Source organism: Sprattus sprattus, assembly GCF_963457725.1.
Source record: "Sprattus sprattus genome assembly, chromosome: 17".
Classification (NCBI taxonomy): Eukaryota; Metazoa; Chordata; class Actinopteri; order Clupeiformes; family Clupeidae; genus Sprattus; species Sprattus sprattus.
In genome coordinates this window covers 25704812-25727899 of record NC_137915.1, presented here as the reverse complement: position 1 = coordinate 25727899, position 23088 = coordinate 25704812, and the positions used below count along the sequence as shown (strand labels likewise).

Below are 23088 nucleotides of genomic sequence, written 5' to 3'. Positions count from 1 at the left end.
TTGTGCACAGCCAGGTTTTTTCTTAACCCAGTTTTACATGTTTCCCATTTCATGGCTGCTGTCTGTAATCCATTTAGCTCTCGAATCATTGCTTTTAATTGCATTTCACTTGTCTTAATAGGGTGTTCAGAGATTTAATTACAGAAACACAAGTGTGGCGCCAGACACACAGTTGCCTTTACACACACACACACACACACACACACACACACACACACACACACACACACACACACCAATTTGGAGATGCAGGGCTGTGATTGTGCCCAAAGAAGCACTCTGAAAGCCACGCTCGTCCTTGAGCCCAGGCTTCTGTTACTACTTTGTCCAACCTTTGCCGTCACATCCGCATCCTTCAGGCTCTCTCTCTCAGTAGCGCACCCAGTGCACTGTCTCTCTGTCTCTCATCAATATCCACACACACCTCAGTCTCTCCTCTCTCCTCTCTCCCCTCTCCCCTCCTGTCCTGACCCCATCCCTCCCGGTCGGTGCTCTTTACTTGGTTGGTGTGTCCACAGACAGCAGCAGCTGGTGGGTAATACTCGTCAAAAAAGGATTCCAATTCTAAAGTCCCATCATGCTTTGCAGGCAAATCACATTATGTATACTGCTGATCCTTTCCACACCCTGAATTTTTCTGCCCCTGACAGCAAATTTAGGAGAAATGTGGGTAGATGTTTGGGGGGCTGGCGGATCCTGGTACCATAAATAATTAAAGAATGGCAAGACAGCAGTCCTCCAGTTGGCTGACTTACCTAACTGTTTACTTTTTAAGTTTTCACAGTTCTGGTTCTGTAAATGGACAGGGCCATAAACAGCCAAGCCAATCAACATGTTGCTGCAGGAGCACGGAAGGGAGGGCTGTCATTTGATTGGCTATTGAGCTCAAATATCAACAACCTTTCGGAAAACTTAAAAGTGAATTTAATCAGCCAAATCAGTGCATATGTGAACACATCACGTTATTTACCTTGACCAACATGACCCCATCAAAACTTAATTAATCATGATCCCTCGCTCTGATGTTGTCTTTCTTAACCCTCTGGAGTATGAGGCCGTCTCGTCAAACATGACCTTTGTCAAATCTGGTTTGCATGTTCATCTAGTTGTGGCTGTAACGAATTTATGGCAACTCAACCCTTTAGTAACACCTCTTTTGAATTAGGTCTTTATAATGCATTACAGGCTGTAGGAAAAGGGATGTTTGTCAGGTGGTTGATGCAGCTATCTGTCTTGATTCCAGTAGAGTGTGGTAACGAAGCGCATGGATTCAGAAGTGCAGATCTGAACAACAAGCATCTCCAACTCTAGCCACATATACTGTTTAAGACACCTCCTAGGCCTTTAATGTAAATAAGCTAGGCTTCTAATGCAAACAGGTCTGGCAACCTTTTGTTGTTTCTCTGACCTGCTGCCCGAGATGGTTCTCAATAGCCTACCCCCATTCCTATACTAGGATTGGTTTCAGTCACTCACACCTCAGTTTGTTTTCCTGACCAATACCTGTGTGGGGTCCTCTCCTTTGTTCCTAATAAAGGAATAACATTACCATTTTGGAGATAATGCTGACCAACCTTCGGTGGTCACAGCAGCTGCTTGATCATGAATCTCATGTTCACTCACTGGATACATAACTGTCATTTCTTACAAGGCACATTTGTAATGTATTGAAAAATCATTCGTAATGGATTGCAGTTTCTCTGTAGAATGTTACAATTTTTCTAGGGCAGCTGTTAATAGTGTAGTGTAAGAATCTATATAATGCTTCATGAAGCAGCTGCTTTCTCATTAGGATATTTGTCATGAACACTTTTGTGGTTATTATTATGACCGCCGCACGACAGTTTAGTTTGTTCTGGTTATTTTTCTTTTTTTTTTTTTCCGTTTGCAGATTTTCTGTCAACGATTTCCGGGACACTGAAACACCGGGGTGCACGAAATTTAGTGGGCATGTAGCTTTACTAGATTAGCGTGGAACCACTGATTTTCGTTTTGATCCGTTGCACCCCCGTCGGACTGGACCCCTTTTAAAGAGGGTGGGGCGATTCAGTTTTCTGTGAATAAGTCGAAAACCGTAGGGCTTAGGATGACCACATTTTTTTTGTATGTAGGTCTTAAGAGGCCACGTCAACCATTCCACTTCCACTTATTTCATGTATAGCGCCACCTAGTTACAAATGAAAAAAGCAAAAATGGAGTGTTGTAAAACATTTTAATTGTAAGTTGACAAGGTCAGAACTGCACGAAATCGGAGGTGTGGGATCATTATGACACCTTCTGACTGCACGTTAAGTTTCGTGGAATTCCGTTCACGGGGGGGCATGCAATAAATTGATTTATATGATTATACACCAACTGGCCTGTAGGTAGTGCTTGCCACAAAACACAAAGTCTCTTATAACTATTGCGTACATTGTTTGATCCAGAGACAATGTCTTAGGGTGGACGCTGGATCCAGCCCGAACGCGTACATATGCCTGACTGATATCACCTATAGCGCCACCTGTTGGTGGTTAGGGTTAGGAAACTTCACTTTGTTTCCACACATCGCATGTGATTGAACTCCTCCTACAGATTTAATGGTAATGCCTTCAAACGTGGTCAGGTTACTCTTCATCAATGGGGAATTAAAAGTTATGAGAGTCTTTTACAAAGTTTGAAGGGTGTGGGCGTGGCAGACCCTCAAACTATGCACTCTTCACAACTCCAGTCACTTATAACTTATGCATATATTGTCGAAAGTGCACGAAATTGAAAGTGGTGGATCATTATGAGACCCTCTGAATGCATGCCCAGTTTCGTGCAATTTTGTCCATGGGGGCCCATACAATAATCTTTTTTTTATGTGACTGTACACCATCTGGCCTGTAGGTGGGCTGACACAGTTTTCTACGAATATCCCGAGAACTGTAGGGCTTAGGAGGGCCACATGTTTTTTGTATGTTTGTCTAAAGGGGCCATGTCAACCCATCCCATAACCACTCATTTTATGTATAGCGCCACCTACTTAAAAATGAAAAAGCAAACATGAGGTGATGTAATTGCAGGTATCTCTGGCTTACATGGTCAAAACTGCACCATAATGCATGGTCAAAACTGCAACAGATACACACACATACACAGTACACATTCGTATGCACACATACACACACAGTAGACATATGTACGCATGCACAAATAATTCCTTTAATACATAAAAATGAAACACAAACCAATTTGCACACACAAAACACATAAAAACACACAAACACACTGACAACCTTGACTCATTCTGTGCCAAAACCTACTGAACAGTTAGGCAGTCATATTTTGTTACGCTTTCAAACTAACCCTCTGAATCCGTATGTGCAGGAAGTCATTGCTTGAACAAATGAACAGTTTTGTTTTTTCATGTCACTATTCTATGCAGCTATTCATGCCATCAAGGATTTGAAGCTTTAAGTTATGTTGAGCTGTCTTTTGATAGGCTCCTCTGTCTTTAAGTTATGTTGAGCTTTCTTTCGATGGGCTCCCCTGTCTATTGGCCAGAAGTATGGAGCTGAAAAGCATGTGACTCATTTATTTTCTATTTAATTCCATCAACCCAGATATTTTGTTTGTGTTTGTGACTTGGGCTTAGGTTCATAACATCCTAAAGGGCATGGTAAGCCTGTTTTTATATTTTCATAAAAAAAATGCCTTTTTTATTATTAGCAATGTATTGTTGCACCACATGTATTTCTGTATGTTGACTCACGTATGTGCATCTACTTCCTTTGCTTCTTATTCCCTCCCCCTCCTTTTTCTTGCATTATTGCATTCACAAGTCAGCCTTTAGCAGAGTTGGGTCCTGCTCAAATTGTGTTTAAAATATTTGCCAGTGTGTGCTTTGTTCTCAGTTTACTCTTGGGCATTATAAAGCATCATTAGACATTGTCCTTTGTCAGTTGCGCTATTAATACATTAAATGTAATTTAATTAAATTGATGTTCCTTTAAAGCAGGGGCTCTCAAACTTTTTGGGGCCAGGGACCCCTAAACCGGCAGAACATTTTCCAAGGACCCCTTCATAATCGCAATCCAAATTAAACCATATAGGCTTATAGCTACTTGTAATGTTACATGCTTTTGGACTCAATTACTAAAAAGTCATATAGCACTAATATCACGAGAGTTTTAGATTTTTTTTCATTAAATTTGACATTACTTGACAGTATGTAGGATGATTTTAAAATGATCTTTTTGTAAAATGTGCTGAGAAGCTAAATAATGTTTACCTTACATAAATCAATCCAGTTGGCAAATCATAATCAAATTGTAGGGTTTTTCAAAGGAGATGATTCTGAAGATTTATTTTTAACAAAGACATTAACAAACATGAAATCCCAACACTCACAAAAAATATAATTAACTTTTTTCAGTGGTGGTGTGTGTGTGTGTGTGTGTGTGTGTGTGTGTGTGTGTGTGTGTGTGTGTGTGTGTGTGTGTGTGTGTGTGTGTGTGTGTGTGTGTGTGTGTGTGTGTGTGATCAATGAGAAGGGTGTGCCTGTCTCTCAGCACATAGTTTGTCCAGTCTCGGTGCAATGGATGATAAGGTGACTCTAAGGCCACTGCCAAACTAAGCCGATTTTCATACTTTCCGGAACGGATTCGGGGTTAGTCAATCGCGGCCAGACAAAGCTGTGCTGCGCTGTGCTGCGGCCACACACACCCATTGAAACTGGTGAATCTGCTGTAGTACATATGCAAGACCTGTTGGTGGCGCTGTGAAGGGTGCTACCGGAAACGGAGAAGAAGACTCGGAGAAGAAGACGACGACAAGTTACAACTAGTTAAGTTAGTGACAGTTCAGTTTGTCGCCAAGTAGTTGACCATACTGTGCCTTATACATTTCCAATGCTTAAATCATCATTGTTCGACCTGTATGTGATGCATTATGTGCATACCTAATGAAAGTAAGGGTTTTCATGAAGTTGCTACTGTGATAGATCGTGTATTAAATACCACATTTTGGGCTACCTTCTAGTGCTATTAGTAGTGATTAGCATGCTAAGCGGAGATTTAGCTATGTTCTGTTCTTATGTTGATACGCTGTAATAAAGATGTGTTCAATCCTGCTAAGATTTCGACTGGATGAGATATGAATGAGATCCATGTTGCCTAGTGTAATGTCCACTATTATCTAGTAATATGAGTTGAGTTATTGCTACACAATAACAATTACACATGTTAATGTAATTCAGTGCAGTGCTAATTAGTCCCCATAAAGAAGACTGCTTTGGTAACTCAGTGAATAATACGTGCCCTTTTAGATTGTTGTTTGCCAGCCATAAACAGAACAGAAGACTTAAAAATGTTTGTTTTTATTGCGATTGGGAAGATGAACGTGACTACTTGACAGCTTCCAGCGTTCACGTGGGATAATTACGTCATCAGATTTGCGGATTCAAACCCGATTTGCGGTCAGACAGGCTCTGATAGCAGGGTAGATTGCAACCTTCCCACTCTGGAGAGGGGATTCTAACCTTGACGGTAAGAGACGCTCCAAATGGCAGATTTGTCTGGCCGGGAGGCCAGTTTGTCAAGGTTCCGTTCCAGAAAGTATGAAAATCGGCTTAGTGTGGCAGTGGCCTAAGATCATTCTCAACTTGGAGACGAGCTCTGTATTTGTTCTTCATTGCAGTCAAAGTCGAGAAAGATGACTTGCATAAGAAGTTCATGGGAAATGGTAGCAATATTTGCATGGCCTGTGCTGTGAGTTCAGGATACTCAAGTGAGAGGGAGGGCCAAAAGTCTACATGGCTAACCTGCTGGAATCGGGCTTTCAAAGTCCGATCACAGGACAAATCGACGAACTCCTCCTCTGATTTGACAGTGAGGCTACATGTAGTTGCTAGAGCAAAGGGATCACGCACCCAGTCCCAAGCATCCGTGTTCACGCCATAGAAGTAGTCAGCGAAGTGCTTGCTAAGTGCAGTGAGGTGAGAGGTGACTACCTCTTTCACTACAGTCACTGGCAGGTCGTTTGCGTTAGGATATTCGGTGAGTTGAGGGAACAAGAATTCCTTCGGTTTGTTGCTGTATTCCGGTTGCTTGGTACGAAGATCCGCTTTAGCTTGGCTGGGTTCATACCTTTGTTTGCTAGCAGCTGGAGACACTTTTTCAGACTTTTTCGCGGACCCCACTTTGAGAACCACTGCTTTAAAGCACCTGATTGTTATATGTATGCTATCCTCTGGTCTCACAGCTGCAGAGCTTTTTGAACCTAATATCGGTTTGAGTTTTCAGAGTTGGCTAGCACATCTCAGCACCACCTCCTCCTTCATTACAGCAAAACACATGTGTGTCACAAATGACAAGCTAGTATGCTTAATTTTCACAACCCATGCGTCTGGGTATTGTTAAAGGCACTGCAACTTTCACTAGTTTATTCAAAAGGCTTCCTTCTGTGACATCAGCTGTGGATACCTCACTAGCTAGTCACTAGGTTACTTTTAACCCAGAGAGGTTTAGCCAGTAGCTAGCTGTTCTCACCGGACAGAAGTGTCCAAGGCCAGCAGTTTGAGCAAAGCATGCCCTCACTTGTTTTTTGGAGGGACATATGCTCTCAGCTGAACAGAATGCAAGGAGAGCTGATTCTCAGCAGAAAAAGGCAAAACGGTGAGAGAAGCACAATTTGGCAGTAATTGCAGTAGATCCTGAGGGAAAAGAATTTGTCTACATTTATCCAAAACATTCTGTGTACTGTACTAGATTGGATCTACTGTTTCTTTATACCTCTGTATTTGTCAGTGACAACCTGGATGTTATTTTACAAGGAGAGAGTGATTACTCTTAAGAGTACTGATTGACATTTGTTCTTTTGTACCACGGTGAAAACAGCTGATCAAGCAGCACTTGCTTGGTTTGACCTTACAACACACCCCTGATATACGCACACATAAACACCTTTCCCTGCCCTTTCATGATGACTTCTCACCAGTCACCTGTAAATAACAGCTAAAGCCTATGCATGGATCAACAGGGTGCCAATTAAAAGCGTGTCAATCACAGTGGCGGCGCCAGGGGGGGGCTAGGGGGTGCTAGAGCACCCCCTAGATTGACCATAGCACCCCCATAGCACCCCCAAGAAAATAATGGTTTATTTAGGCCTATTATTGTTATTTAATTTCATTCTGAGTTCTTAATAAAATGTATTGTGTGATAATAATATTTTAATCACAAAAGAAAATAACAGATTGAAATAAACAGATTGTTCACGTAGCACGACACAGACTCTTTGTGCGTGAACGTGATTGTTCAATGAGTAGTAGGCTAAGTGACAGTAATCCTCGCGATCGGTCAATTCTAAGTCAAGCGTTCACAAAATCACGAAAATGGATCGGTATTTGATCCGCAAATTTCCTCGAGTCGAATAAGATGTTCAAGAGGAAGAAAAAATGCAAGAGGTATTGGATTCTGATTCTGATGTAGAAGAAGAGGAAAGTCCTGGTCCAAGTCAACCCTTCACCTCTACTGAGGGCGCTGCTAGCCATGCTGCTAGCACCCTGGGTGACTAACGCATGAACGCCCAGGATGGTCCGAAAAGACCAATATTACAAAAATGTTGTGGAAAGCTTGCGCTACACTGCTTGTCAGGGGATCTCACAGCGAGGCCACATTGAAGATGAGGATTCAGCAAACAGAGGTAATGTCCGCGAGTTGCTATCTGTAATTTGAAAATTTGATAAAACCGTTCAGAAAAAGTTAGATAACAACCCGTCAAATGCAAAGTATGTGCACCATGACGTGCAGAATGAGATCATCAATGTAATGGCAAAAAATGATTAGGAAACAATTAAGGGATGTTTTAAGCATCGTTTTGTGTGCACTTTTTGATCTCTTATTATTGTGGTTTTGAGTGCCTACTGTTTGGTCTCATTCATGTTTTTATTGATTGTGACCTAAAATAATATACACTTTTTGAAAGCATTTCTGACTCTTTGCCTGTTTAAGTTAATTCTATCTGATATTCTAATCTGCCGTCTTTAGTTAGAAGTGTATTGAACTTGGTATGTTTAGTTTAATTTGTCGCACATGGTAGTGGTGACCTGGTAGTCATCGCAAACTTTAATCCACACTGAAGTAAGTGAAGTATTTTGGATTACGTTATCTATAACATGCTGCATCCATTTTGACCGTCGGAGATGAACGCAGCTTTGTGCGCGTCCGTCAGAAGTAGCCTAATGATAATAATAATACGATTGATTTGAATGACGCTTTTTATGTACCTCAAAGACGCGTTAGAGATCAAACGTGTACACATATGTGACGATATGGTGGGGAGGTGTTGTAGTAGAGAAAAATGAGACTCATATGCTATCACCCTAATTTCATAGCACCCTCAGTAAAACGCCGAGCACCCCCATAGCACCACCAGAAAAAAATCTCTGGCGCCGCCACTGGTCAATCAGCAACGTTGAGCAACGAATTGTGAGATCAGGCTGAATTCCTTGATGAATATGCTGCCCCTGAAAGACCTCTGTGATCACCTCATTTATTTGCCTATAAACATGAAAAATGTATCTAGGAAAAAATCGCTGGCACTAGTTTGGACTACTGGCCTTGAAAAAGTATGAACATTCTTGAACATGAGCTACTGGCTGTCTCTCCTGAGGTAAATCAAGGAGTTATTACTTATTATTAAAATTATCAAACACTGAGGGGAATATTGCCTGATTGTCAGTGCACTCGCAATTCACTCTTCAGAAGGACAGACTAGGGCTGCTCGATTATGGGAAAAAATCATAATCACGATTAGTTTGGTCAATATTGAAATCACGATTATTCAAACGATTAATTTTGAGTTTGAAAACATGATGCATTTATGTATTGTTGCATTCATGATGCATGATGCAATTGTATTTGTTGTGTACACACTATATGCGTTGGAATGCGTTGATCCGTCAAGGTTGACGGATCCCCATTCAAAGTGAATGATAGGTAGCTCAGACACACTGCAAATCCTCTCAGACATATCTTTGAGTTACAATAATGGGGTTTTTACATTGTACAGTGTCTCTTCTGTTCTCGGTTACTTCATAAAAATATAAGGCAAACAAAGTGAAACAAACAACTATTAGGTGCAAATACGACCATCTCCAGAGTTTGGTCCGCCATCTTTTGTTATTTTTGTTTCGCGCTCTTGTGACGTGACCATAATCGTGATCTGATTGGTTAGAGCCTGTGCTGTCGTATTTCCATGAACGTCTGTGCAACAGCCGATGCTGCTGATTGGCGGATGACTGCCAGTGGCATAAACAGTACTTCCTAATGCCACATGCCAGATTTAACTCCTTCTTGCCGCGTTGAATGCTTGTGGGGAAGGACTGAATTGCGCAAATTAATCCTTTCAACTCGATTATATGAGTTTGGAGATCGTTTGACTCAAAAATTGAAATCGCAATCAAAATTTGATTAATTGCACAGCCCTAGGACAGACTATAGGTGAATTTATTACAGAGATGTCGGGGTTGCACATTAGGGTCATTGGTCACATGCAGGGTGGATTCATTTCAGAGGTTTCCTGTCAGGAAAAGGACAAACCCCATTAAACTGAATTAGTCTCCTGCAGTCTGTCTCTCCCACTGTGCCCCATGAAAAACTATAGCTCAGTAACTCAGAGACGGAAAAGACATGGTGCCGGAAGTCTCTGATGCAGCTAATGTGATTTCACCCCAGTAATCACCTGTGAGGCGAAGCACAGATCCAATCATTTGCCCTGGCTGGGATGACCAGATAGAGATGCATATTCATGCTGCTTAAATCAAGGCCGACAGCAAGAGGCAGCTGGAGCACAGCTGGACCATGAAACCAAGGGACCAAATATCACTGTGCCAGCCAGCCATGGAGAAAGAGGAAGAGAACTGAACATAAAGAGAGAGGGTGGGGGGGGGGGGGAGAGAGAGGGTGGGGGGGAGAGAGAGAGAGAGCGAAACTGACTCTAGAGCTGTGGCAAACATGCCACATGACAGCCAAACATGTGCCCACACAATGGAGCTGAATCACCATAAAGAGGAATTCCACTGTGTTGAAAATCAGCACGTACGCATGCATCTGCCTGTGTCTACAGTGCCTGCCAGAGAAGAGATAGGGTTCTCAACAGTGTCCTCCTGCTGGAGAAGAGACAGGGTTCTCAACAGTGTCCTCCTGCTGGAGAAGAGACAGGGTTCTCAACAGTGTCCTCCTGCTGGAGAAGAGATAGGGTTCTCAACAGTGTCCTCCTGCTGGAGAAGAGACAGGGTTCTCAACAGTGTCCTCCTGCTGGAGAAGAGACAGGGTTCTCAACAGTGTCCTCCTGCTGGAGAAGAGATAGGGTTCTCAACAGTGTCCTCCTGCTGGAGAAGAGACAGGGTTCTCAACAGTGTCCTCCTGCTGGAGAAGAGACAGGGTTCTCAACAGTGTCCTCTTGCTGGAAAACAGACAGGGTTCTCAACAGTGTTCTCACTAATGTTACCACTGTGGCCAACTCTGGTTCTCAAAAGCTGGCATTGGCTTTACAGAACTGAGCTGACAGCACTGTATTACGCAGGGATGTCAACGCTTTTGAAGAACAAAGGCGCTGTAGATATTTTATGCAGTCCCAGCCACTGCAGTAATTAAGATTGCAGGAGTTCCTGAACAGCAGCAGAAGGTCAAACAGCTTGCTCTGAATGGTTGCCATTTATTAGCAATTTTGTTTGGAACTCGGCACGGCAGACTTTGTGTTCGGAGCTGCAGTTGAGACATTGGTTACTCCATTGTTGGTCTAATTGCCATAATTGAAGGCAGAGGCCATTTTAACGAATTTGCTGTTTGGTACTTGCCTGATTGTCTGAGAGGCTGCTTTGTCTAGGTTATGTCATTTTCAAGAATAGCCTCTGTAACATTTCCTTTCTCGCTCTTGTTCCTTTCTCGTTCAACCCCCCCCCCCACCCCCCCCACCCCTTCTCCTTCATCTCCTCTTCCTCTCCACTCCTACGTTTCATCTTCCTGTTTTGAAGGTGAGCCGCATCAACACACCCGTTAGCCGTAAGCGGGAGCAGCGTGTGCTACTGATGGTGATCACCATGGTGGTGGCCTACCTGCTGTGCTGGCTGCCCTACGGAGTCATGGCTCTGGTGGCAACATTCGGGCGTCCGGGCCTGGTGACCCCAGAGGCCAGCATCATCCCCTCAATCCTGGCCAAGCTCAGCACAGTCATTAACCCCATCATCTACATCTTCATGAATAATCAGGTGAGTGGAAAAGAAAGTAATATTATGTAGGCACTCTGCATGAAGACATGTGTTTGTGGTTGTGAATGTGTTTGTTGATGTGCACATAAAATCAAAGGTAAAAGGACGTTCATCCCCTTAAGTTAATGAGATCATTTAATAAACAAAGTGGCTATTGGCACAGATTTTGTGGCGATAAGCTCGGTTGTCACGATTGTTACAGATCCTTGTTGATGAGACCAACCGCAGATGAATGAATCACAATATTCTCATGTCTGATGTTTCTTTATAATTACTGATGGAAAAAATGTAGGTCCATTGGCAACAGGTTTTTTGCTTTGGATTCACATCTTTTGTATCATTCCACAAGTAAGCATTCCACTTAATGTTACAGAAATTCATTGCAACTTCATTGTAAGTCAGCTAGTAATACATTGTTACATAACACCTAAAACTTTAAAGTTCTATTTGTGTGAAGAATTATATTTTTTTCTCAGCGGAAGCCAAGAAACAGCAACAAAATCATTAAAAATAGATATTCTGGAGAAATGTCTTTCATCATTTTGGCCAGAAACTGTGTAATAAGCAGGACAATGTATAGTCCGCTGGTCAGTATCAAATAATGTATTCCTTCAGAACAAACTTGTTCATCCTGTCAGGACTTGTTGCCTATACATTATCCCTTACTTAATTGATTTCCCATGCAGTCAAAAGCATTTTGTGAAGATTTGACTCTCTTGAAAAAGAGGAAACTGAACAGTTAAAACAGGAGATACAACAGTGAGGAATTGGTTTAGCCTCCATGAAGACAGCATTAACTACCCGCTAGACGGAGCCAGGAAAAGTAGAACTCCATGAAAGTAGAACATTGACAGTGAGTAATTTGATAGAACAGAACACCAGGAGCAGACAGAGCTGGGAACACAGGTGTGACACTTAATAATGGAATGAAAGGTCCCAAGAAAAGAATAAACTTAAGAGCTAAATGGTTGTAACTTCATTCATTATATATATGAATGGATGATATGCTTTGCGGAAGAAAGGAAAGGAGATTGCGTCTATCCTGTGTCTTGGGCTTGTGGGCCAAGATCTTAGCCATGACGAGATCATGAGTTTATTTACAAAGTCAAATCTGTAGACATTTTCTCACTCTGTCTGCTCAATCTAGTGTTGTGATGTTCAAATGAATGAATGGAGTGGCAAGGACTGTGTGCGCTGTCATATGTAGCCAGTGGCTTTAATGCTGTGGGATTCCTACTATATTAAAGGCCTGATGCACTACTATATTAAAGGCCTGATGCACTACTATATTAAAGGCCTGATGCATTACTATTCTAAAGGCCTGATGCACTACTATATTAAAGGCCTGATGCACTACTATATTAAAGGCCTGATGCACTACTATATTAAAGGCCTGATGCATTACTATACTAAAGGCCTGATGCACTATACTGAAGGCCTGATGCACTATACTGAAGGCCTGATGCACTACTATACTGAAGGCCTGATGCACTACTATACTGAAGGCCTGATGCACTATACTGAAGGCCTGATGCACTACTATACTGAAGGCCTGATGCACTACTATACTGAAGGCCTGATGCACTACTATACTGAAGGCCTGATGCACTACTATACTGAAGGCCTGATGCACTACTATACTGAAGGCCTGATGCACTATACTGAAGGCCTGATGCACTACTATACTGAAGGCCTGATGCACTACTATACTGAAGGCCTGATGCACTACTATACTGAAGGCCTGATGCACTACTATACTGAAGGCCTGATGCACTATACTGAAGGCCTGATGCACTACTATACTGAAGGCCTGATGCACTATACTGAAGGCCTGATGCACTATACTGAAGGCCTGATGCACTACTATACTGAAGGCCTGATGCACTATACTGAAGGCCTGATGCACTATACTGAAGGCCTGATGCACTATACTGAAGGCCTGATGCACTATACTGAAGGCCTGATGCACTATACTGAAGGCCTGATGCACTATACTGAAGGCCTGATGCACTATACTGAAGGCCTGATGCACTATACTGAAGACCTGATGCACTACTATACTGAAGGCCTGATGCACTACTATACTGAAGGCCTGATGCACTATACTGAAGGCCTGATGCACTACTATACTGAAGGCCTGATGCACTACTATACTGAAGGCCTGATGTCATGAAGTGTTTCAGAGGAGAATGTCATTGTTGAATATGGTTTCCTATTCGTTTCTTCTCTGTCTCATCATTAGTTTATCACTTTGTTCCTTCTTTCTCTCTTTTTCCTTGTTTTCTCTCAGATCCCCCTCTCTTCTTCTCTTAACCGCCCCTCCCCCCCCGCCCCCCCTCTGTCTGTCTCTCTTCTGTCTCCCTCTGTCTGTCTCTCTTCTGTCTCTCTCTGTCTGTCTCTCTTCTGTCTCTCTCTGTCTGTGTGTGGAGAACAGTGCTGCTCACATCCTCTCAGACAGGTTGAGAGCCATGACGGCTGGTTTGCATTCTGCTCTCCAGCTGAGGGTCACTAACACAATTAAAAAAAGTTTTTCCTTGAAATGCTGAGATGGTCAGGTTATCCAGACTTGTTTTGTCGATTATATACGTCCATCTCTCAAATACAAACACATCCACTGAATATCAGTCTCATTTAGTCTCTGTGGCTGTGTTTGTCTATGGCAAAGGGAATAGAAAAGTGTCTTTACCTCTTTAAGTCTTTATTTCCTCAGTTGCCTGTTTATTATTTTCTCTGCATAAGTGTTTTTATGATCATTTTTAACTGTCCTTTTATTTCACAACACTGTAATGTCTGTCTGAAATGCTTCAATGAATTGTAGCACACATGAAAACTGCCATGTTTGTTTGCCCTATAAACGGATCGTACTCGTTCTCTGTGCTGAAGAATCTCTGACAAAAAAAGTTTGTCCCCTTCGGTCACTGAAGAAGACACCACTGCCCTGTATGTCATTTTCAGTCTTCAATTCCTCCCAGCCCGTAACCATGGCAACTGTGAGTTGAGGCGAGTTGAAGACTTAAAGTGCTGTACAGATTCAAGTATTCATCGCCTTCGAAGACAATCAGAGGAGGGAAGCCCTTCGGAAAAAAAGGAGGAACGAGGTTGATATGAAAAAAAAAACAGAAGCAGAGAGCCCTGTGAGTGTCTGTCTATCTATCTCTTTCAGTGTGTGTGTGTAAGAGAGAGAGAGAACTTTTCCTTTCTATTTGGAGGTAGTTGGTGACTAAATAGGGATGCTTCTCATTTCACTGGGCTCTCTGGGGCCAGCCAGCGCAGCGAGATAATTACATTTACTGATTCCTCCCTCCTTCCTTAGGGATCCCGAGAGTCTCCACACCTCTCTCTGTTAACATTCTCTACTCAAACGGCCGCACAAGGCTCGCCCAAAGGCTTAGGCTGGGTAGCTAACAACAATGTTAAATCATTGGTCTCCGAGCACACACACACACAAAAGGGAGTGAGGGACGGGTGAAAGTAAAAAGGGTGGTCAAGGTGATAGCACTGACAGACATGGTGACACTCTGTGACGCATCCTGTTCCTCTCACTATTCAATTTCTTTTAACTTGCCCAAGAGCCCAAAGTCTGTTAAGACCTGAAGGTTCGGACTGAGAATTGAAAAAGGTCTTTTGTAGTCAAGCTTGGCCTCGTTCCTATCTTTTTTTTCTATTCACACCTGTAACACTGCCGAGGATAATTGGTGTGGAAATTCAGCTACCCTCCACACACACACACACACGCACACGCACACACACACACACACACACACATACATACACACACACACACACACACACACACACACACACACACACACACACACACACACACACACACACACACACACACACACACACACACACACACGGACACAAACACCCTGTCTCTGCCAGAACCTCCACAGCTCATTAGTCTGACATTGCTCCAGCAAACCCAGGAGCTGAGGGATAGAATACACTATTCAGGGGAATATTAAGTCATACACTATGGATGTCACAACCAGTTGTCATCCCAGTGTCTTTTGGCTCTGCCAGGTTAGGAAAAGAGTAAGTAAAGTGGGGCAGGAGTGGAGAGCAGACTGTTCAAATAGTTTGATCGTATGTTTTGACTGAGTTTGAAAAGATATCAGCAGAGGTCAGCATTAGGGTATAGTCATAACAGACTGATTAGGCTTTTATTGACAGACCAGCATCTGGTCAAGTATCAACTGCTTGTAATCAAACAGCACAATTCTTGCTAAAAGTAATTCAAAGATAGAATATTATGCCTTCCAGGAATAATTTGGAAGGCTTTATGATGTGCACTGAAGAGACGGATATAACTATTAAGGCTAATGTTTCTATTTTATTGCACCATTAGGGAACTTTTTATGCAGAATTGAACATTTTCTCAATGTTAAAAACATGGAATGGCCGATGCAGTAAACGTAAGTATGAATCCTCACTGGTTTCCATCCAGTGCTTTGATGCGGTAGAGCTGAAATAATTGGTGTTCAGTCACCAATTCAGCTGTGAGTTGTCAAAGCAGCTCTGCTCATATGCTTGTACCGGTATCAGTCTGTTTCCGCAGGGTCGCCGCCTTAAACAGAGTCACCTTGAATTCAAGCAGAGAGGTCGGTGTCTGTGGCGATGCTCACGGAGGTGATGCAGGCTCCCAGAGGCCACCCACGTCAATTAGGAACCAGAGCTGGCACCTTTGGAAGCCCTGGGAGGTCCTCAGCCACCCTGTGGCTTCCTGTAATGAGCCGGAGCATCAGAGCACATTTATAACCTCCCATCATGTCCCCTTCATGCCAGCCAATGAGCTTGTTGGAGCACCTTCAGAACTCCTTCGATGGCAGAGAGTGTCATCTTGTGATGGCAGAAATCTCCCAGTCTCAGCCCTCAGTCTGTTCTGGTGAATTAGAATCCATGACTTTAGAGATGGCTGTTCATTAGTATGGGTGTGTTGACAGGAACAAAATGAAAAGATAATGGCCACATTGATGCTTTTTCTTTGGCTTTTCGTGATGGCAGGGGAGTGGGGTTGAAATGCTATGATTTAAACAGCACTGAAGTGCCAGGTATTGGCTGTCTGTAGCGGATTAGGCTCCCTGTCACCTCTAGGGTAGCCTACTTAACGTAGGTAAACAGACAGCCAAACTCGATTATACAAGCCAGGTAGAGAGTGCCTTGCTCCTTTAATGATGTGTCAGGTGAAATTGTTATACAGAAAAATGGAAAATACTTAGAAGGTATACTAATTGAGAGAAGAGGCATTTTATTTCCTGGTTCGGTTGAAACACGCCCCATAATCACAGCCCAATGGAGAAGTATCAGACTCATATTCTGACTAGAATTATGAGTATGACAACGTCAGGCTAGTGTCTTACAGCTTTATTAACTGTCACAACTGTTGCCTTTCCCACGAGAGGAACATTTTGAAAAATGACAAAGTAAAAGTCCAATACTATACTGTGTGCTTGTCCATAACAACAATACAAGCAATATACTTTTGCTGACCTAAATAAGCAGAGGGCAGAACATCTAGGATGTGGTATTTTATTCTGCCACCCCAGAAACAGCACATTGGTGGTCAGGATATGACATACATATTTAAAACTTTATTAGAGTCACAGAAATCGTAGCAACGATTTAGACAACATTTGCACATCATTAGACAGTTGGCAACATTTGGACGACATTGATTGAGTACCTAATCAGTCATGAAGTGTACAGATCTCATTTTTGTCCTCCAAGATATTAGTGACATTCTGATTGCCTGATGTTTGCAGATTGCAAAAGAGGAAGGCAGCTCCCACAGCAGATGTCATCAATATGTGTCTGATTGAGTTTGTCATTCCTCTTTGGCATCACGCTGTGGCGGCCTGTTTCAAGGGGAGGGCTGCATTACTGCTACAATGGCGCATCTTTAAGGGGAATTCTACAATGGCTTACTAACGGAAATAAAAAAAAAAAAATCATATATTTATTAATTCATTAATATCTTAAATAAAGACACTAAAGTAAACAAACTCATTATAATAATATAATTAGGTACATACCAGAGAAATACCAAAAAAGACATACGAAAAATTGTGTCAACAAGAGGGGTGCTAAAATATATAGGACGTTTTAGAGGAGATTTTCAGAGAGAAGAAGGACAAGGAAGTGGAAGGCCCAAAGGCCTGGTGGAAACAGTCTTTGATTTAGTGAATCGAGTTATCTATAGCGAATATTATTGATTGGGTTTCTCTTCATCTCGTGAATATTGTCAAGGAGTCGAACATCCTGAGTTTGGACATCAGTATTTGGACCCTCTTAAGATGCATGTCTTTGACTAAAGCCTGGATTTTCTCGGCAGCAGGCCCAAGCGAATTTCAAGGGGCAGAAACAATCTCATCTTTTGGACTTACTAAACATAGAGAAAGTAAGCAAAGTTCCAACGCTCACCTGGCTTCTACAACATATTTTCCTTTTCTATGCAGACCACTGCACATAAACTCATCCACCCACAGTAAACACTGGCAAGCACACTCCCACCTATTTAAATGAGTAAAGTTTTGAGTGCGCCCTGTATAATGAGTTGCAGAAATGTTATGTTTATTTCCTAAATTACCTGTATTGTTTCAATATTCTGTTCCAATTGATGAATATGTCCAAAATAGGGTGGCTAGATGCAAACACACAAAATGTGTGATGAGTGTGAGACAATGTTGGACATGCATCCACTGCTGAGAAGCAACCTCAAACTTTAATATAATATACTTAATCTCATTGAATAAGAAACATTGTTATTCTGCCTTTCAGCTCGTCAACACCTATGCTTTGTCTTGTAGTACATTTGACAGCACACCAGTTAGGCACAAAAAGACACACGCTGCAGGTTTTGCTATATGAAAGATATGATGAGCACAGTGCTGTTTGTCATCCCTAATGCAACATAACATGTCTTTATTGATAGACATCAACATGCATTGGCCATTACAGGCCCATCAAAGAGAACTGTCCTCAAACAAAGCAGCAGGCATCATGCAGCTCAAGTCTTTCAAGTTCATTCTTGAACTACAACATAAAGGCACAAAATATGATAGAAAATAAAAACGATTTAAATGCAAAACTTTCTATCAAACCAAAATCTCTATTGAATGAAGGGCATGGCCAGAAGGGATTAAAAAAAAGTCTCTTTTCACTTTCTGTCATCATCACAATTAGCAGGCAGCAGGCTAACACAGTCTATTCTCATCCAGCACCACAGAGAGCACCAGGCTGACACAGAAGCACCAACCAAATATTAATCTAGCACTTTTAGCTTGACTATGCAGCTTCTCCTTCAGTGCATAGATGTAGAACTCATCACAACTGTATCCAAAGTTGTTCTTGACATTCATTTCACTCTTGAGAAGATCCACAGAGCAGATCTATAGAAATTGGGAAAATCATGTTTGCCGAAAATCGTGTTTTGGTCTGGAAGCTGTTGGAGGATTGCCCTGAGGGTGGAGATCATTTCATATAGCTCACAGACAGTCCTGTCCTCTCCCTCCAACACCAGAATCACCTCATTGAATATCTTCAGTCCATTGTGGAGGAAGGACAGGTAGGCTGTCAACTCCATAGGTTGCCCCTCACTGTCTTGATCCCTTTTAATTAGCTTACATAGCAATATTGGGCAATGTTCCTCTCCCAGTGACAAAAAATAGGTATTTGGTCAGTAAATGGCCATCTTGTATGTCTCAGTAAAGCCTGATAATCTTCTCCCACAATTGCAAACACTGCTTTCAATTCTTCTGTGTGTTTTGAGGAGGATGAGAAGTGTATTCCTGTTGACCATAGTTTCAGTCCTGTCTCCAGGACATTTTGCACAGTGCACTATGTGAGCCATACAGTTTGCCTTTATAATACCACTGTTAACTGCTTTAAGCGTCTGGAAAAATTGTGTTTGCCGTAATTTACACTTGCGTTATTGGCAGTGTATGCAGAAGTCGTGTCCAGGTGAGGTAATTCTCCTTTAGCTTGTTTGTTATCTGGAAGGGAGCAGATGACTCGGTGCTATCCCAAAATAGTCAAACAGCTTGCTTTTCAATCCCAACTCTGTCCAGTATCTCCCTGACAGCAGGAGAAGGGGCTAGCTTGTTACCACAGTCGGCTCATCTGTATGAATGGACATGCGGCATAGTGTGACACGCTACTTACCTCAGCTGCAGTAATCTTATCTAGCAGGCTAAGTGCTGTGTCGCCATATTAGTCTCCATGTGAAATGGAAAAACTTTTTACAAATCCTGCAGGACATTCCCCGTCCACCAGCATCACCCAGGAATATGTCGCATCCCATTCTTTACTAAAATAATATTTCCTTCTCTTTGTAGCCATGATGTCACCTAGTACTTTACCTTATCTGCAAAGTATGTTTAGGGTTTTTTTTGTGACGTAGCAGAGGAGCTCACCAGCCCCACGTCTGGGCAGTTTGATTGATGGCCATCTTAATGACCGCCTTTACTGCTCTCTACACAACCGTAGGATGAAGGCCAGGCCAAAAACGTTCACCAAAGTTGCTCATTTGATGTAACGGTATTCAATAGAATAGATGCTATGCAGCAGCAGCAATAGCAGCTCATGCCAGGTGGGATGCATCCATGTGTTTTCATTCTGACAATTAAAAAAAGAATTACCAATGAAAATGTGGGACATTATCTCAATATGCAGGATGCAGGACAAGGGGCAAAATGCTGTGCAGTACAACAAAAAGCGGGACAGGTGGTCACCTTATTCCAAACAGAGTCCAAAGAGTCTAAATTGTATACTTTTTTTATGAATTAGATTTTTTTGTTTAATGAATGTTTGTTGTGCCAGTGAAACTGAGTTATGAGGATTAGGTTGGACTCACACATTGTAGCAATAAATTAAACCGAACTGAACTGAATTTATTATTGAAATTGTGTGTTGGTTACCTTTTTGTGTTTGAACGCTGGTGAAGTCTGCCTTTTTATTTCGAAATAAGAAATTTGACGGGATTACAACCAGACCGGCTCCTGAACTTGAGAGTGCATAGAATGAACAGGCTGGCCACTGCTCCTACCCAAACAACAACACACGGGTATATGTCTCTACGTTTCCTGTGGAAATGTAGTTGACTATACGTATACATGAGGAACTGAAGAGTATACTAAGTACACTACATTTTCTCAAGGGATGTGATGTGTCAGTGTGTTTTGGATTGAGAGAGTGTGTTTGTGCATGTGATGATGCAATGAAAGAACTCTTCCTTGTTTGTAGTGAACCACAGTATTTTTGATGCTTTTGTCTTCTGTAAGATTTTGTTGAAACGTGTCTAAGCCCTAGTACCTTTGTTTAAATAAAATAAAGAAAGCAGTAAACTGGTACTGAGTTACTGGTACTGAGGACTATACTCAAGGGAATGACTATGGCCTGTGTGTTGTGGTATGGTATGGGTATAATATATCTCGTCCACTGTCATGACAATCCCCCCACCTGGGCAAATGTATTGTGCTGGAGAAGTGAAGCCTCAGACAGTTTAATTATGATAACTTTATCTATAATGGAGAAAGTGGCCCAGGAAACAATGCCCTACTCACACCACAATGCTCTCTGGGCTTCTCATTGGCTGTTATCTGTAGCATTCAGCAGCCAACATGACATTTCCAATACAGTTCTCTGTGTGTGAGGAGGCAGGGGGAGGAGGAGCGGTTGAAAACTCTTCACAATTGTTTCATTTGACTTGGTCCACTGATTAGCCGTGCAATCAGGGCGGCCGCCTTAGAAATCAGCCAGAGGTGGGCAGAGACATCAGCCACCGGCACTGATGAACCCCGCTTCGCCGTGGAGAGGTGCCTCCCAACAAGGCGTCTCAGTCTTCCGCCAATAATCAGTGTCCTCAAACCCCATGGCGAGGTCTCTCACAAGTTAATGAATTTCTCCAAACAGGAAAGCTTTCAATTTGCAAAATGGAGCCAGGACCCATTAGAGGCAACTGAGCCAGGGTCTGCTTCTCTGAACGCTTTAATTATTTGTTTTCCACCTCCACTCTGTTGTTCAGCCCAGCATGAGACTGCACATACAACACAAGTATGTCATCAAGCAGCACTCATTAATAGGGAAGCAAAGAAAGGAAGTTATTGAAGATTTTTATTATTGCCTTATTATACAGCTCTTCAGAATGCTGCAGACATTTCCTTTGAATTGAATGGGCCATCCAAACGTTCAGTGTTTGTGATATTTCTTGATAACGACTGCTGAACAAGAATTAATGACTGCTGGTTTTGGCAACGTGTTTTATCTTTCACATCAATCCGCAAGCAGACCATTAACCGAAATTCATAGTTACTTGTAGTCAGCATGTAATACGTTCCTACGCAACTCCTGAAACTTGAAAGTTCTATTTTGCACTTTTTCTCAGCGGAGGACACAAAATAACTTAAAGAGATATTTTGGAGGAAATCAATTTGGCGAGTAACTGTATAGTAAGTAGGATAATGTGTAGTGCACCTGTTCGTCCTGTCGGGATTAATGTTCCAAGGATGACCAGCAGACTATACATCATCCCTTATTTACAGCTCAGTCAGTGGTGTGACCAAGCCAAACCAAGGGCAGGCTTTGAATTCTCCATGAGAGCAAGTAAGAGGACACTGAAATGTAAACGTCCCCATTCTCTTTAATGTGTAGCTCTCCTTTAGTGGGGGAATGTAAACGTCCCCATTCTCTTTAGTGTGTAGCTCTCCTTTAGTGGGGGAATGTAAACGTCCCCTTTCTCTTTAATGTGTAGCTCTCCTTTAGTGGGGGAATGTAAACGTACCCTTTCTCTTTAATGTGTAGCTCTCCTTTAGTGGGGGAATGTAAACGTACCCTTTCTCTTTAGTGTGTAACTCTCCTTTTGTGAGGAAAAAACAGTTTGTAAGTGGTCAGTAAAGACATGTGAGGTCATGAGGGCTTTATTTTGATAAAATATTATTTGTTTGTGTGTGTGTGTGTTTGTGTGTGTGTGTATTTCTGCCCGTGTGAGTGTGTTTGTGTGCCTGTGTGCCCCCCCCCCCCCCCCCTCCCCTCGTGGATCAGTTCTACAGGTGTTTCCAGGCCATGCTGATGTGCACCGCCCCGGAGAGGGGCTCCAGCGTGAGAGCCTCCTCACGGGCCACCAAGACCCTGCGGATGGTGCGCCGTGCCAACGGCCACAACATCATCACCTTCGCCATGACATCCGCCGCCGCCCACAACACCACCTACGCCCCCGAGAGCCCCAGACAGTCGTCAGTGGGGGGCACCGCCTCGTCCGCCCCAGCAGCCCTGCCAGCGCCGGCGCCAGCCAAGCCCACTCTCTCCCTGGTAGCCCATTACAATGGCTGAGCAGGGCACACCAGTCTGTACCTGTGTGTGTGTGTGTTTATGTGTGTGTTTATGGGGGCACCACACCCATGTCTGCCAGGCTTGGAGCAAACTGCTGACTGACAGTGAGGGTGGCTGTCAGTGGTGATAGGATGCTAGGGAGGCGTGGGGAGCTATATGCAACATGACATGAGTGTGAAAGGACCGAAAAGAGGAGGCACTCAGGTCACTCCTGTCTTCAGTGAAGGTTGCTACCCTTGGGATGAGGATGAAAGCTTGGTGAAAACGCGTCGGCTCTTGAATGCATGCTTCCCTGCAACCTTTCTAATGGTATTTCAAATGTGTGGACAAAAAGAGAGATGGGGAACGAGGGAAATATGTGCTCATTGAGAGAAGGACGGCTACGCGGACCTTTATTTCTTTTCACAACATAAACCACGCTTCAGCCTTGAGGTCCACAAGAAGACGCATAAAGGCCTGAAACACTAGCAGACATTCAGGATTGCAGAAGCACCTCTTGGTAAAACATTTCTGCAGCTGCTTAC

General features: G+C 42.8%; 1 protein-coding gene across 1 annotated transcript in view; it reads left to right on the top strand.

The window, feature by feature from the left end:
* The window catches only part of tmtopsb (teleost multiple tissue opsin b), a gene marked incomplete at both ends in the record, with an annotated part of 45309 nt that extends 22745 nt beyond the window's left edge, over window positions 1–22564 (top strand). Inside the window, 2 exons of the mRNA XM_080854730.1 lie at window positions 11000–11233; window positions 22277–22564. Coding sequence (XP_080710856.1) covers window positions 11000–11233; window positions 22277–22564 — 522 coding nt within the window. The remainder of the gene's footprint in view (window positions 1–10999; window positions 11234–22276) is intronic.
* Between the last annotated feature and the right edge of the window lie 524 nt (window positions 22565–23088).